Source organism: Prionailurus viverrinus, chromosome E3 (genome assembly GCF_022837055.1).
Source record: "Prionailurus viverrinus isolate Anna chromosome E3, UM_Priviv_1.0, whole genome shotgun sequence".
In the NCBI taxonomy this organism is placed as follows: Eukaryota; Metazoa; Chordata; class Mammalia; order Carnivora; family Felidae; genus Prionailurus; species Prionailurus viverrinus.
In genome coordinates, this window is record NC_062576.1 from 7208647 (window position 1) to 7225185 (window position 16539).

The 16539-nt window shown below is 38.2% G+C and overlaps 1 protein-coding gene across 5 annotated transcripts in view; it reads left to right on the plus strand.

The window, feature by feature from the left end:
- LOC125154086 (cytochrome P450 3A12-like) overlaps window positions 1-16539 on the plus strand; it is an 80885-nt gene that overhangs the window by 25091 nt on the left and 39255 nt on the right. For all 5 annotated transcript variants that reach the window (XR_007147666.1, XR_007147665.1, XM_047837805.1 and 2 more), the window contains 5 exons: window positions 4657-4784; window positions 5845-5911; window positions 9096-9256; window positions 10653-10879; window positions 13093-13255. Coding sequence is in view for 3 of the 5 variants with exons in the window: in XM_047837805.1 (XP_047693761.1) it covers window positions 4657-4784; window positions 5845-5911; window positions 9096-9256; window positions 10653-10879; window positions 13093-13255 (746 nt within the window). In the remaining 2 variants the exon portion in view is untranslated. The remainder of the gene's footprint in view (window positions 1-4656; window positions 4785-5844; window positions 5912-9095; window positions 9257-10652; window positions 10880-13092; window positions 13256-16539) is intronic.

Consider the following 16539-nt stretch of genomic DNA (forward strand, 5'->3'; position numbering starts at 1 on the left):
AGGGTCATAGGGTAGTTTTATTTTTAAATTTTTGAGGAACCTCCATACTGTTCTCCAGAGTGACTGAACAAGTTTGCATCCCCACCAGCAATGCAAAAGAGATCCTCTCTCTGCATTCTCGCCAACATCTGTTGTTGCCTGAGTTGTTCATGTTAGCCATTCTGACAGGTGTGAGGTCGTATCTTATTGTGGTTTTGATGTGTATTTCCCTGATGACAAGTGATGTTGAGCATTTTTTCATGTGTTGGTTGGTCATCTGGATGTCTTCTTTGGAGAAGTGTCTATTCATGTCTTTTGCCCATTTCTTCACTGGGCTATTTGTTTTTTGGGTGTTGACTTTGATAAGTCCTTTATAGATTTTGGATACTAACCCTTTATCTGATATGTCATTTGCAAATATCTTCTCCCATTATGTTGGTTGCGTTTTAGGTTTGCTGATTGTTTCCTTTGCTGTGCAGAGGCTTTTTATTTTGATAAGGTCCCAATAGTTTATTTTTGCTTTTGTTTCCCTTGCCTCCGGAGACGTGTTGAGTAAGAAGTTGCTGCAGCCAAGGTCAAAGAAGTTTTTGCCTGATTTCTCCTCAATGATTTTGATGACTTCCTGTCTTACATTAAGGTCTTTCACCCATTTTGAGTTTATTTTTTGTGTATGGTGTAAGAAAGTGGTTCAGGTTCATTCTTCTGCATGTCACTGTCCAGTTTTCCCAGCACCACTTACTAAAGAGACTGTCTTTATTCCATTGGATATTCTTTCCTGCTTTGTCGAAGATTAGTTGGCCATACGTTTATGGGTCCATTTCTGGAGTTTCTATTCTGTTCCATTGATCTGAGTGTCTGTTTTTGTGCCAGTACCATACTGTCCTGATGATTATACCTTTGTAATACAGCTTGAAGTCTGGGATTGTGATGCCTCCTGCTTTGGTTTTCTTCTTAAAGATTGCTTTGGATATTTGGAGTCTTTTCTGGTTCCATACAAATTTTAGGAGTGTTTGTTTTAGCTCTGTGAAGAATCCTGGTGTCATTTTGATAGGGATTGCATTGAACATGTAGATTGCTTTGGGTAGTATTGACATTTTAACAATATTTATTCTTCCTATCCAGGAGCATGGAATATTTTTCCACTTTTTTGTGACTTCTTCAATTTCTTTCATAAGCTTTCTATAGTTTTCAGTGTGTGATTTTTCATCTTTTTTGCTTAGGTTTATTCTTAGGTATTTTATGGTTTTTGGTGCAATTATAAATGGGATCAATTCCTTGAATTCTCTTTCTGTTGCTTCATTGTTGGTGTATAGGAATGCAACCGATTTCTGTGCATTGATCTTATATTGTACAACTTTGCTGAATTTATGGATCAGTTCTAGCAGGGTTTTGATGAAGCCTTTTGGGTTTTAGAGTATCACATCATCTGCAAAGAGTGTATGTTTGACTTTCTCCTGGATGCTTTGGGTGCCTTTATTTCTTTGTGTAGTCTTACTGCTTGAGGCTAAGACGTCCAATACTATGTTGAATAACAGTGGCGAGAGTGGACATCCCTGTATTGTTCCTGACCTTAGGGGGAGAGCTCTCAGTTTTTCCCCATTGAGGATGATATTAGAGGTGGGTCTTTCATATATGGCTTTTATGATCTCCAGGTACGATCCTTCTATCCCTACTTTCTTGAGGGTTTTTATCAAGAAAGGATGCTGTAATTTGTCAAATGCTTTCTCTGAATCTTTTGGGAGGATCATGTGGTTCTTGTCCTTTCTTTTATTGGTGTGATGAGTCACATTGATTGTTTTGCAGATTTTGAATCAGCCCTGCATCCCAGGTATAAATCCCACTTGGTCATGGTGAATAAGTCTGTTAATGTATTGTTGGATCCAGTTGGCTAGTATCATCTTGAGGATTTTTTTGCATCCATGTTCATCAGGGAAATTGGTGTATAGTTAGTTCTCCTTTTTAGTGGGGTCTCTATGTGGTTTTGGAATCAAGGTAATGCTGGCTTCATAGAAAGAGTTTGGAAGTTTTCCTTCCATTTCTATTTTTTGGAAAAGTTTCAAGAGAACAGGCGTTAACTCTTCCTTAAATGTTTGGTAGAATTCCCCTGGAAAGCCATCTGGCCCTGGACTCTTGTTTTCTGAGAGACTTTTGATTACTAATTCTATTTCTTTACTGGTTATGGGTCTGTTCAAATTTTCTGTTTCTTCCTGTTTTAGTTTTGATAGTTACATGTTTCTAGGAATTTGTCCATTTCTTCCAGATTGCCCATTTTATTGGAGTATAATTGCTGATAATATTGTCTTATTGTTTTTATTTCTGCTGTGCTGGTTATGATCTCTTCTCTTTCATTCTTGATTTTATTTATTTGGGACCTTTCCTTTTTCTTTTTGATCAAACTGTCTAGGGGGTTATCAATGTTGTTAATTCTTTCAAAGAACCAGCTTCTGGTTTAATTGATCTCTTCTACTGTTTTCTTTTGTTTTGTTTTGATAGCATTGATGTCTGCTCTATACTTTATTATTTCCTGTCTTCTGCTGGTTTGGGGTTTTATTTGCTGTTCTTTTTCCAGCTCTTTAAGGTGTAAGGTTAGGTGTGTATCTGAGACCTTTCTTACTTCTTTAGGAAGGCCTAGATTGCTATATACTTTCCTTGTATGACCACCTTTGCTGCATCCCAGAGGCTTGGGGCTGTGGTGTTATCATTTTCATTGGCTTCCATGTACTTTTTAATTTCCTTTTTAATTTCTTGGTTAGCCCATTCATTTTTTAGTAGGATGTTCTTTAGTCTCCAAATATTTTTTACCTTTCAAAATTTCTTCTGGTTGATTTTGAGTTTCATAGCATTGTGGTCTGAAAATATGCATGGCACGATCTCGATTTTTTTTTTTTGTACTTACTTAGGGCTGATTTGTGTCCAGTATATGGTCTCTTCTGGAAAACGTTCCATGTGCACTGGAGAAGAATGTGCATTCTGCTGCTTTTGGATGAAATGTTCTGAATATATCCATTAAGTCCATCTATTCCACTGTGTCATTCAAAGCCACACTGTGTCATTTTTCCTTGTTGATTTTCTGTTTTGATGATCTGTCCATTGTTGTAACTGGGGTGTTGAAGTCCCCTACTATTATGGTATTATTATCAATGAGTTTCTTTATGTTTCTGATTAATTAGTTATATATTTGGGTGCTTTCACATTTGGAGCATACATGTTTACAATTGTTAGGTCTTCTTGGTGGATAGTTCCCTTAATTATGATATAATGCCCTTCTTCATCTCTTGCTACAGTCTATATTTTAAAGTCTAGATTGTCTGATGTAAGTATGGCTACTCAGGCTTTCTTTTGTCAACCATTAGCACGATAGTTGGTTCTCCATCCCCTTGCTTTCAATATGAAGATCACTTTAGGTCTAAAGTAGGTCTCTTGTAAACAGCATATAGATGGGTCTTATTTTCTTATACATTCTGTTACCCTTTGTCTTCTGATTGGAGCATTGAGTCCACTGACGTTTAGAGTGAGTACTGAAAGATATGAATTTATTGTCATTATGATGCTTGTAGAGTTGGAGTTTCTGGTGGTGTTAATTTTATATATATATATATATATATATATATATAATATATATTATATAATAATAAATATAAATATATATTATATAATATATAATATATAATATATATTATATATATAACCCTATATATAATATATATTATATATAATATATATTATATATAACCCTATATATAATATATATTATATATAATATATATAATACATATATTATATATTATATATAATATATATGACCCTATATATAATATATATAATATATAATATATAATATATAATATATAATATATAATATATTTATATTATAATTATATTAATGTTTATTTATTTATTTTTGAGAGACATAGAGACAGAATGCAAGTGGGGGAGGGGCAGAGAGAGAGGGAGACACAGAATCCAAAGCAGGTTCCAGGCTCTGAGCTGTCAGCACAGAGCCTGATGCTGGTTCGAACTCATTAACTATGAGATCATGACCTGAACTGAAGCCAACACTTAAACTACTGAGCCACCCAGGCACCCCCTCCAAGTAATTCTTAATTGCCTTTTTGATTTCTTCTTTGAACCATTGGTTATATAAGAGTGTAATGTTTAATTTCCACATATTTTATTTGTGGGTTTCCCAATGTTGTTTATGTTCTCAATTTTTAATTTTATTTCATTGTGGTTGAAGGGCATACTGTGTATTATTTGCATCCTGACAACAGTTTCTTAAACATCATGATTAATTATGAGATTGACGCGCTGCCTACTGCGCTAAGGAGGCAGGTACATCATGATTAATTAAAGTAGCATATTATGGTCTGGTTTATACAAAGAGGTTCTAGTCTAAAAATAAAAGCTAAGATATCCAGGGATGTAATTCTGTTGCTTTGATCACTCCAAACCTGTGGAAGTAGACACTGATCTCACTGCTGTAGTGGTGGTCCTCATGTGTGACTTGCCCTGGCTCAGCCATTGGTTTGAAATTTCCAATAAAGGCCATAAGGGAATGACTCCTGGTTTCAATGACTCCTGGTGTCTTTTACTCTTCTGATTAGAAGAGCAAATTATAATTGCTCCAGGTAAATTTTGCATTTTCACTGTGCTTTCCATTGTTCTTTTTCCTTACAGTGCTCTTCCCATTCCTTACCCCAATTTTTGAACTATTAAATATCTGGATATTTCCAAAAAAAGCTACTGATTTTTTCACAAAATCTATAAAAAGTATGAAGGAAAGTCGCCTCAAAGATAAACAAAAGGTAAATCCAGTGGTGGTTACATGTGGATGTTCGCTTTTGATCTTTTATTGAGTTGTGTACATCTCATGTGTGTACTTCTATGCATGTTTTTATGGTAGGTAGAGCACTGTAGGGTTTAGAGCAGGAGAGTTCTAACATTTTAGAATTAAAAAGGTGGAAGTTAAGGAAGGAGATAAGAAAATGAGTCAGATAAAGAATGTTTAAAATTTAATAATAAGCATGGCAACTAGTATGTCACTGCACAAAATTTGGTGAGAGAAAAACTACCACTTCAATAAATTGTCGAAGCATAAAAATTACTGCGTAAAAATAATTTTCTGTATTGTAATTTTTCCAGATCTTGCATTGGCAAAGAATGCCTTCAATTCTAAGCCTCTTGTTTTACACATTCTCTAGTGGAATGTCCTGTTAGGCACTTGGTGGAGTATAGTCTGTGTTAAACTTGAGCTTGCCATTGTCTGGAGTGGGCAGGAGTCTTCTCTGGGCACTAAGGCTGCAAGATGGCTAAGCCAGTTTTGCCTCATGAGGCCTGGTGGCCAGAAAAGAATGTGTGCTGCACAGGGAGACAGGGCTGGGTACCCCAGGATGTCACTGAAGATTGTGCAGAGTTCTGAGAGGGTGAGGCACTGGAAGATGCTGTCACACAGCTGCTCATTGACATTGCAGGGGTCAGGGGATTGATCTTTGTGACCATTCATTAAGAATTAAGGCCAGAGTTAAAAAGGACTGGAATCATGGACTTTCTCTTGAGCAAGCAGGCATGGCAAGAGAGGGAGCAGGCAATTCTTTGGCCAGGAAGCTGTAGTCGAAAGCCAGAAAAGCTGAAGGCAAGAACCAAAAAGCAGTGAGACACAGTAGCTGGATTCCTGTCAGGGAAGCATCCTGTTCTCCAAGTTTGTACCTGGATGTTTTTGTTTAGTGATGACTCTGACAAAACTAGTGAGACCTTTGTGCATAAAGGGGCCATATTCTCAAGAAAGAAGTTAAGTCCTGAACCCCTGACTTAATTCTGACTTCACAAGTGACTTTTTGTCATTGAAACTTCTCTTTCTGCTTCCAGCACCGAGTGGATTTGCTCCAGCTGATGATTAACTCCCAGAATTCCAAAGAAACAGACACCCATAAAGGTAAGCAAGGAGAGTTTCAGAGAACCAGTGATGGGAGACTCAGAGGCAGCGGTGGTTCTGAGATGTGCAGGCAGGTTTTTAGCAAGTGGAATTCTGCAAATTGAAGAACAACACATGTTTAGATAGAAATGGAGCAGAAGCACTGTTTTCAGAAGCCCACAGTCTCAGGTTTGTTCAGAGCCTGTTGGCAATGATAGACTAAGCAGTCAGTTGTCTGCCACAGGGGAGCTTGTTTCCAATGTGAATCCTGTGGCTTACTCCAGACCCACTGAATCAGAACCTCTGTCTGGAAATTCACATCAAGGCTTCATCACACCAGGAGGCACATGGCCCCATTGTTGGTGACCTTCACTTGGGACACCTGGTTAAAGTTGTGTTCACTGGCATAATATACTTGTAAAGTTTTATTTTTCCCTTCATAATTAATAAATAACTGGTGCAGGAAGCCTTTGCAACTGTGTAAATACTGTGGGGTTTTTTCAAAGTTTAACTTATTACCTATCTTGTCCATGGATGGCATTTGACTGAAACCATTAATACCATGATGGTTTCAGGATGGTGAATTTCTAAATACATCCTTTCTTCTATATTTATGAGTTAATGTTCCATTGTTAGGGAGCTATTAATCTCTCATGAATTAATTTATTTATATATGTCGGTATGATCTCATATATAACTAAATCTCTTACATCATTTTTATTTAGATCCTCAATTCTCTCACATTTGTCATCTGGAAGGCCTTTCAAGTGGGCTTCTGTGTATTATTTTTATTCTTTTTTCTTTTTAAGGCTTTCAATAGAGTTTATTTTTTATAGCAGTTTTAGGTTCACTAAAATTGAGTGAAAAACAGAGATTTCCCATATTCCTGTGCTCTACCTACAGTCAGCCTCCCACATTATCAAAATCCCTCACAATGTGGTGTGTGTGTGTATATTATTTATTGTGTGTATGTATTTATTACAATCAATGTCCCTACAATGACACATTATTGCCACCCCAAATCCTTGGTTTACATTACAGTTCACTCTTGGTGTTGTCTATTCTATAGGTTTTAACAAATGTATAATGATGTCTATTCACCTTTACAGTATTCTGTATCCTTTTCCCATATCATTTTCTGAGAATTTCCTTGCATTCTGGTGTGAGACATTCCAGGTTTATGTTTTGTTTCCCCTGATGAGTGTTGGAATCAGCCATTTCTCCATGAATCTGTTTCCTATTAGTGAGAAATGGTATTTAGAAATACAAATCTGGGATCTAGGAGTGTTCATTGCTACTAGGGTTTCTTTGCTTCTATTTTCTCTCAGAAGACCAAGATAAGAACATGAAATATATTTATACAGGAGTGTTAAATGTAAGTATGTCTATATCTATCCATAACCATTGATGTAATTATGTTCTATATATCTGAAAGAAAAAAGGAGTCTTGATTTGTAGTTGTTTCTATGACAGAAATATTCCCATTGTGTTTAATTTCAAGCTATCTCTGGTTTGACAAAAATCTCACAAAATTCTTGAATATTTAGCCATAGATTTTGGAGAAAAAGGATGGTTTATTCCATCATACCACAAAAAAATATATCCTATATCTATATCTACCATCTATCTATCATCTATCTAATATATATATATGTGTGTGTGTGTGTGTGTGTGTGTGTGTGTGTGTGTGTGTGTATATATATATATATATATATATATATATTCTATTATGTCTATCTAGTCCTACTGCTTTCTGTGATGAAGGAAATATTCTATATATTCCCAGTTCAGTACAGAACTACTATACACATGTAGTTATTGAGAACTTGACATGTGGCTAGAGTCACTGAAGAACTGAATTTTATATTGTATTTAATTTAGTCAATTAAGTTTTAAGTATAAATAGTCACATCTGGCAAGTAGCTACTGTATTTGAAAGCACAACTCTAAACTTTGATTATCATGAGGTTCATGGTAATTGAGGGGAAGAATTTGATAGTTGAATTTATCCACAGTAGCATCATAGAAAGTATGACTGGGAAATAAGAACTCTGTAGACCTTTCTTATACTCGTTTTGTATTGCTCTTAGTTGTGAGTTATCTATTTGTGGCAGGTACCATGTTAATTTCAGTGCTCTAAGTATCTAATGGTCTTAACACAGTGCTGATCAAAGAAATTAAAGCCTGACCATGCTGAGTTTCTGCCAGGAGAAAATGAAAAGGGAGGCCAACATATATTCAGAGTGGGACCATTTTCTCAGGAAGGTTACAATCAGGCCATGAGTGAATAAGCATTGCTAATTCCACTTACTGGATTCTGTTTATATTTCATGCTAGCCATTGTCCTTCTATTGATCATTGTTTCTCTTGATGTTTTAATGTGGTTGATTAGGCTAGCATCAGACACTACCCTTCTAGCTTTTTGTCTGTGTTGTAGTTTCTGTATATATCTGAGATCATCCACTTGAAGAATGTACCCCAGGTCTTCTATTAGCTGAGACCTCTCAAAGTTGTAATCCAGGCTTCTCAAACTAGGTTGTGTGCAAAACTTCCCACATCTTGTGAAGCTCAAATGTTGATTTGACAGTTCTAGGGTGAGGTTTGAGATTCTATGTTTATAATAAGCTCCCAGATGCTGCAACTGCTGCTGGTCCATGGACCACACTTTGAGTAGCAAGTTTATCTGTAGCCCAATATTGTTCTCTTAAGTCTTCACTAGTATGTTAAGATGAAAGATCATTTAGTTTTCCTGACTAGCCTTAGCATTGCAAACTCTCCCAAAAAAATTTACGCTGTATTTTAGCTGGAAGAATTTAAATTTTCATGGGGAGCACTGCTATCTCATGTTACTTATGGCTGAAGTACTTTTATGATTCTCCAGTGAACAAACTGATAACACTGTGTACATTAGACAAAAATGTCATCTTATGAAACTACCCACCTGTGGTGGTGGGGAGGGTGGCATAACCAGAAACAGAAAGCTAAGAATAGTATATACCTTGGGAATAAACAGATCACGATAACTTATGGCTCTTTCTGGCTCTGGAAGATAGACATTAGAGTGGAAACCCTTCAGAGTTTGATTCCAAATTGCTTTTATATTTTACTCCTGAGGGATTTGAGAGTTTCAGATGGATTTCTCATCATCTACTATGATGTTTTACATTTGCCTGGTGTAGCTAAAATGCATTTCCTTTCCTTTTAGCTCTGTCTGATCTAGAGCTTGTGGCCCAATCTATTATGTTTATTTTTGCTGGCTATGAGACCACAAGCACTTCTCTTTCCTTCCTTGTGTATGAATTGGCCACTCACCCTGATGTCCAGCAGAAACTGCAGGAGGAGATTGATGCGACTTTCCCCGATAAGGTGAGCGGGTCATACCTGCAAAGGGAATAAGGATGGGCTTGGATATGCCTCAGTAACAGATTAGCCCTCTAATCTAGTGGGTTTTCATAGCAAAGGTTCACTTCTAACTCACATTCCCATATCCAACATAGGTCTTATTAGAGGATGGGAGTGAGTCTCTGCTCCATATAGGTACTTGGGAATACAGGGCATCGAGGCTCCACTTTTAATACCTGTATTAGTTGGAACTTCATGTTGGCTGTGGAACAAGAACTAGAGTTGTATACCTGCTTTTCAAATGTTTGGCCCTGAACTGACATACATCTCCTCAGTTCACAGTCCATTTGCAAGTTGTTTCCCATAGGTTCACGTAGGCTAGGAAATATGGGGGTCTACATGGATATTGGATAAGTAGTGAGTGTCTCTACTACACGCCCTAAGAAGTGTCATCTCAAATTATCTCCATGTCACAAGGCAGGAAACTTAGCTATGGAGAGACAACATAACTCTTACAGTATCACTAGTGTTAAAGAAGCCAGGCTAGGAGCCAGGGTGCCTGGGTCCTGATTGAACTCTTAATCTCTCCAATGTTGGCTCTTAAATATAACACCAAGAGATAGGTACATATTGCCCATGCTGTCTCAGATCTCTTCCCAAACTGGAATTCCCTCTTTGTGAAGAGACCTGGCCTCTGGGGCTGGAGTGGCTTATTTGGTAAATAGTGAAATCCTGAAGGGACAACTAGAAGACCCTTATAGTGGCAGAGAATGGGGCCGGGAGTAGGGTTCTTATCCCCTTTACAATGGCCCCTGCAGCTGAAGTTGTTTGTCAACAATTGGTAGCATCCAATCCTACCTACCTCTTGCCATTTTGGGTTGAAAGGAACTGGTGTCTCCCCAAATTATTTATGGTTTTTATATAATATAGTGCCTCTCTCCACATATTGTATATATATTTGAAGAACTAGGAAGCAGGATATTTCCAGTAGAAAAGTTTATGTGGCTAGGGTATTTTTTTATGTTGCATGTTCTCCTTCCTTGGTACAGATGTGTCGCCTTATTTTGAAAGAAACAGTGACTTCAACATTTTTCACTTAAGAGTAAGGGTCATAATATATCAGTCACCTTTGTTCACATGAGGAAAAAAACCACACATAGCTATGGGAAGGATTTCCTGTTTAGGAACAAGTCCTGTTTAGGGGAATGTCCCAATGTTCTCCCCTAGTCATTACTGTTGTATACATATCAGGGGCCATTGAGCAGGTCAAAGGACATGGTAGACATTGAAATGCTCATAAATAGTCTTTACCAAAATACATGTTTCTTAGGGATTCCTAACAGTTCAGTAGTATTGCATAGACTGAGTTGAATGTTGATTCCAAATCTCAATTTATCAAAATCTGTTTCTTTCCTTCTAGGCACCTCCCACTTATGATGCCCTTGTACAGATGGAGTATCTTGACATGGTGTTGAATGAAGCTCTCAGATTATATCCAATCGCTGGTAGACTTGAGAGGGTCTGTAAGAGAGATGTGGAAATCAGTGGTGTGTTCATTCCCAAAGGGACAGTGGTGATGGTGCCAACCTTTATTCTTCACCGGGACCTGGATCTCTGGCCAGAGCCTGAGGAATTCTGTCCTGAAAGGTATGGGGAACCCTGAAAAAGAGATCCCACCCTCATATAGGAAGATATTCTGATATTTCTTTGTATAGATGACAAATATCTGATTGTTCAGTTGTTTATTTCTATATCTTTTTATATTTAGAAGTATTTTTCTAATTATAAAATGATTATTGTCAAAATTTTACAGATTGTAGTTGAGAGAAAAAGAAACTTAATGTCATCATCAGTACAATATGTCAAGATTATTAATAATGATATGTTACATCTTTGTGGACATTTTCCATGCATATATAGATTACTTAAAGTTAGAATGGCATTATATTTTTTGACTACTTAATGTAACAGTAAACTATAATCTGTAAATTCTATGTGATTTGTGTTTATGATTATATGCATATATCATAATTTATTTAACCAATATCTTATTTAAGAAAATGGGACTATTTTTTCTTTAAGTTTTTCTGTCCTCCCCACATCCTTCCATTTACTCCCCACATCCTTACATTCCATGTTTATAAACCTTGGCCACCATTTCCACTAGCCCTAGTGGGAAAGGAGAGGCTGTGGAGCTGAGAGTCCTCATCCCTGGCAGGAGGAGCAACCTCATGAGGATGGGGGCGTACACAAATCCTGTGATTTCTGTGGCTGCAGTCCTGTGCCAGCTCCCACCTCTCTTGGTACCTGGGGTTAGTCCAAAGCAAAGTCATCTGCTCTATAGCCATCTGAGACATCCTTCTTGAAGGGTCTTGAACTTTCTCTCTGGGAATCCAGAGCAGAGTCTGGCTTTGGGCACAGCTTGAATTCTGTAAAGAGCTGCTGCTTTCCTGTTTATTGTATTGGTGAGAAAAAATTTGGAGTACATTTGTAGGGATCTAGACTTTTAGCTCTGACTCTAAGCTCCCTGATGGCAGGGTCCTTGTCTTGTTGCATGGTGTTCTAGTGCTAACATTGTGTCTATACATACTACTTGCTGAAAGAAGTCAGAATCGACCAAGTTGTCTGTTTTCTGGACCAAGAGACCTGGTGCTTCCCACAAGCTCAGAAGTCCCCAGTGCTGTATTTTCTGAAACAGAAAACAGAGACTCCTGGTTCTTCTCTGTGATTCATTCAGCAATGAGAGGAAGTGCTTACCTCTGTGTGTCAAGGACTATGCCAGGCAGCACCAAGTCCACATATTAAAATGTCTATTATGGAGAATTTTTGACACACGCACAAGCATATTTTGTAGATGCATGTCTATGAAATACTCTTAATACATTTATGTGTGCCCTTCATCTGTCCAACACCACTAACCTCTATCAGGTGCCCCATCCACAGGCCATAACAATTCCTCATCTTATGCCCATATCTCTGTAAGACACACAATCTCATTCCAGAACGTTGTCCATTTTTTAAAAAATGCTTGTTTATTTTTGAGAAAGAGAGCAGGAAGGGGGCATAGGGAGAGAAAGAGAGAATCCCAAGCAAGTCTGCACGGTCAGCAGAAAACCTGATGTGGGGCTCGAACTCATGAACCCTGAGATCATAACTCGAGCCAAAATCAAGAGTTGAATGGTTAACTGACTGAGCCCCAAATATTTTGTCCATACTTTGAACACTTTTAAAAGATATCTACTGATGATGTCATTATCACTTTCTGCAAATCTATATTTTTCCTTAATAGGAAGCCTCATGTAACAGACAGAGAAGAATTCAGTGATTACACATATCTGTCAGTGTGATTATAGTGAGCAGCAGCGTGTGCTCATGTAAATCTTCTGACAGGCTGTTCTGTCGAAGTGGCTGGGGGGATCCTAGTGGGGAGGGGAGGGAAGAGAAGAGAAAAATCACAATGTAAATCACGGGAGACATTTCTTCTGCTTCCTTCTTGAGCATTTGACCACAGTAAGTCAATGGAGGTAGGAATCTACCTTTTCTTCAGTCAGGCTCATTTCCTGCTTGCTTTCAGAGTGTGAACATCTCCCCACCCTGACTGTAATTCTAGTGTTTAAGATAACCCTTCCTTTTAACAACATTCATCTCATCTCCTCAACAAGACTGACTGCTCCCACAGGGTAAGGGTAATGCAGAGGATCTGTAACTTACAGTTATCACTGCAGAATAAGCATGGAAAGATTTCAGGGATCAGCCCCCACAAGAGTGTCCTGTGTAGTCCTGGTTGAGAACCCCACACATGTCGCTCTTGTGGTTTTTATGTTTCACTAATTTCTTTCCAACTTGATTTGTGGAACCAGGTTCAGCAAGAAGAACAAGGATAGTATAAATCCTTATATATACCTGCCTTTTGGAACTGGACCCCGAAACTGCATTGGCATGAGGTTCGCGATTATGAACATGAAACTTGCCCTTGTCAGAGTCCTGCAGAACTTCTCCTTCAAGCCTTGTAAAGAAACACAGGTCAGACAGAGAACTTTCTGCATAAAGAATGTTTTACTGGTTTTTTTTAAACTAAGAGATACAGAAAGGATGTGTGTGCGTGCACACGCATACACGTGTGTGTGTGTGTGTGTGTGTGTGTGTGTGTGTGTGTGTGTGTAGGCTCCTTTGTCCTTAATTTGTTCTGTTGGTCATCTCTATTTGTATTCATCTGTGACTTTTAAGTTTCCTTCAGCTCTGAGTGCCACGTCTATGGGTTATTAACACTCAAACATAAGGGCCATCTAGAGTCAGTGCAGTTAGTGTGATATGATCATGCACAGACCTTTGAACTTGAGCAATGTGGTTTTTTTGCGCTATTTTATTTTTTATTATTTATTTATTTTAAAATTTACATCCAAGTTAGTTAGCATATAGTGCAATAATGATTTCAGGAGTAGAATCCAGTGATTTACCCTTTATGTACACGCCCCCCCCCCCCCAGTGCTTATCCCAACAAGTGTCTTCCTTAATGCCTCTTACCCATTTAGCCCATCCCCCCACCCACAACCCCTCCAGGAATTCTCAGTTTGTTCTCTATATTTAAGAATCTCTCATGTTTTGTCCCCTTCCCTGTTTTTATATTATTTTTGCTTCCCTTCCCTTATGTTAATCTGTTTTGTATCTTAAATTCCACATATGAATGAAGTCATATGATATTTGCCTTTCTGTGACTAATTTTGCTTAGCATAATACTCAGAACTTGAGCAATGTTTTATTTATTTTTTTATTTTTATTTTTTGGTGAATAAATCTTTGTTTTTTTTCTTTTTTTTTTTCAATATATGAAATTTATTGTCAGATTGGTTTCCATACAACACCTAGTGCTCATCCCAAAAGGTGCCCTCCTCAATACCCATCACCCACCCTCCCCTCCCTCCCACCCCCCATCAACCCTCAGTTTGTTCTCAGTTTTTTTTTTTTTATTTTTTTTCAACGTTTATTTATTTTTGGGACAGAGAGAGACAGAGCATGAACGGGGGAGGGACAGAGAGAGAGGGAGACACAGAATCGGAAACAGGCTCCAGGCTCCGAGCCATCAGCCCAGAGCCCGACGCGGGGCTCGAAATCACGGACCGCGAGATCGTGACCCGGCTGAAGTCGGACGCTTAACCGACTGCGCCACCCAGGCGCCCCTGTTCTCAGTTTTTAAGAGTCTCTTATGCTTTGGCTGTCTCCCACTCTAACCTCTTTTTTTTTTTCCTTCCCCTCCCCCATGGGTTTCTGTTAAGTTTCTCAGGATCCACATAAGAGTGAAAACATATGGTATCTGTCTTTCTCTGTATGGCTTATTTAACTTAGCATCACACTCTCCAGTTCCATCCACATTGCTACAAAGGGCCATATTTCATTCTTTCTCATTGCCACGTAGTATTCCATTGTGTATATAAACCACAATTTCTTTATCCATTCATCAGTTGATGGACATTTAGGCTCTTTCCACAATTTGGCTATTGTTGAGAGTGCTGCTATGAACATTGGGGTACAAGGGCCCCTATGCATCAGTACTCCTGTATCCCTTGGGTAAATTCCTAGCAGTGCTATTGCTGGGTCATAGGGTAGGTCTATTTTTAATTTTTTGAGGAACCTCCACACTGTTTTCCAGAGTGGCTGCACCAGTTTGCATTCCCACCAACAGTGCAAGAGGGTTCCCATTTCTCCACATCCTCGCCAGCATCTATAGTCTCCTGATTTGTTCATTTTACCACTCTGACTGGCAAGAGGTGATATCTGAATGTGGTTTTGATTTGTATTTCCCTGATGAGGAGCGACGTTGAGCATCTTTTCATGTGCCTGTTGGCCATCCGGATGTCTTCTTTAGAGAAGTGTCTATTCATGTTTTCTGCCCATTGCTTCACTGGGTTATTTGTTTTTTGGGTGTGGAGTTTGGTGAGCTCTTTATAGATTTTGGATACTAGCCCTTTGTCTGATATGTCATTTGCAAATATCTTTTCCCATTCCGTTAGTTGCCTTTTCGTTTTGTTGGTTGTTTCCTTTGCTGTGCAGAAGCTTTTTATCTTCATAAGGTCCCAGTAATTCATTTTTGCTTTTAATTCCCTTGCCTTTGGGGATGTGTCAAGTAAGAAATTGCTACGACTGAGGTCAGAGAGGTCTTTTCCTGCTTTCTCCTCTAAGGTTTTGATGGTTTCCTGTCTCACATTCAGGTCCTTTATCCATTTTGAGTTTATTTTTGTCAATGGTGTGAAAAAGTGGTCTAGTTTCAATCTTCTGCATGTTGCTGTCCAGTTCTCCCAGCACCATTTGTTAAAGAGACTGTCTTTTTTCCATTGGATGTTCTTTCCTGCTTTGTCAAAGATTAGTTGGCCATACGTTTGTGGGTCTAGTTCTGGGGTTTCTATTCTATTCCATTGGTCTATGTGTCTGTTTTTGTGCCAATACCATGCTGTCTTGATGATGACAGCTTTGTAGAAGAGGCTAAAGTCTGGGATTGTGATGCCTCCTGCTTTGGTCTTCTTCTTCAAAATTACTTTGGCTATTCAGGGCCTTTTGTGGTTCCATATGAATTTTAGGATTGGTTGTTCTAGCTTCGAGAAGAATGCTGGTGCAATTTTGATTGGGATTGCATTGAATGTGTAGATAGCTTTAGGTAGTGTTGACATTTTAACAATATTTATTCTTCCAATCCATGAGCATGGAATGTTTTTCCATTTCTTTGTATCTTCTTCAATTTCCTTCATAAGCTTTTTATAGTTTTCAGCATACAGATCTTTTACATTTTGGTCAGGTTTATTCCTATGTATTTTATGCTTCTTGGAGCAATTGTGAATGGGGTCAGTTTCTTTATTTGTCTTCTGTTGCTTCATTGTTAGTGTGTAAGAATGCAACTGATTTCTGTACATTGATTTTGTATCCTGCAACTTTGCTGAATTCATGTATCAGTTCTAGCAGACTTTTGGTGGAGTCTATCAGATTTTCCATGTATAATATCATGTCATATACAAAAAGTGAAAGCTTGACTTCATCTTTGCCAATTTTGATGCCTTTCATTTCCTTTTGTTGTCTGATTGCACTTCCAACACTATGTTAAACAACAGCAGTGAGAGTGGACATCCCTGTCGTGTTCCTGATCTCAAGGAAAAATTGAGCAGTGTTTTAAACTTCTTTCAAGTCCACTGAAAGGAAGGGAACATGTAGTGCACAGTAATGATGTGCAGTGATGAACACAACATGACTTTTGAATGATGCTGTTTCTACCACAACTTACAGATGCTCTCATAACTGTGGTTCACAACCCCTCCTTGTACA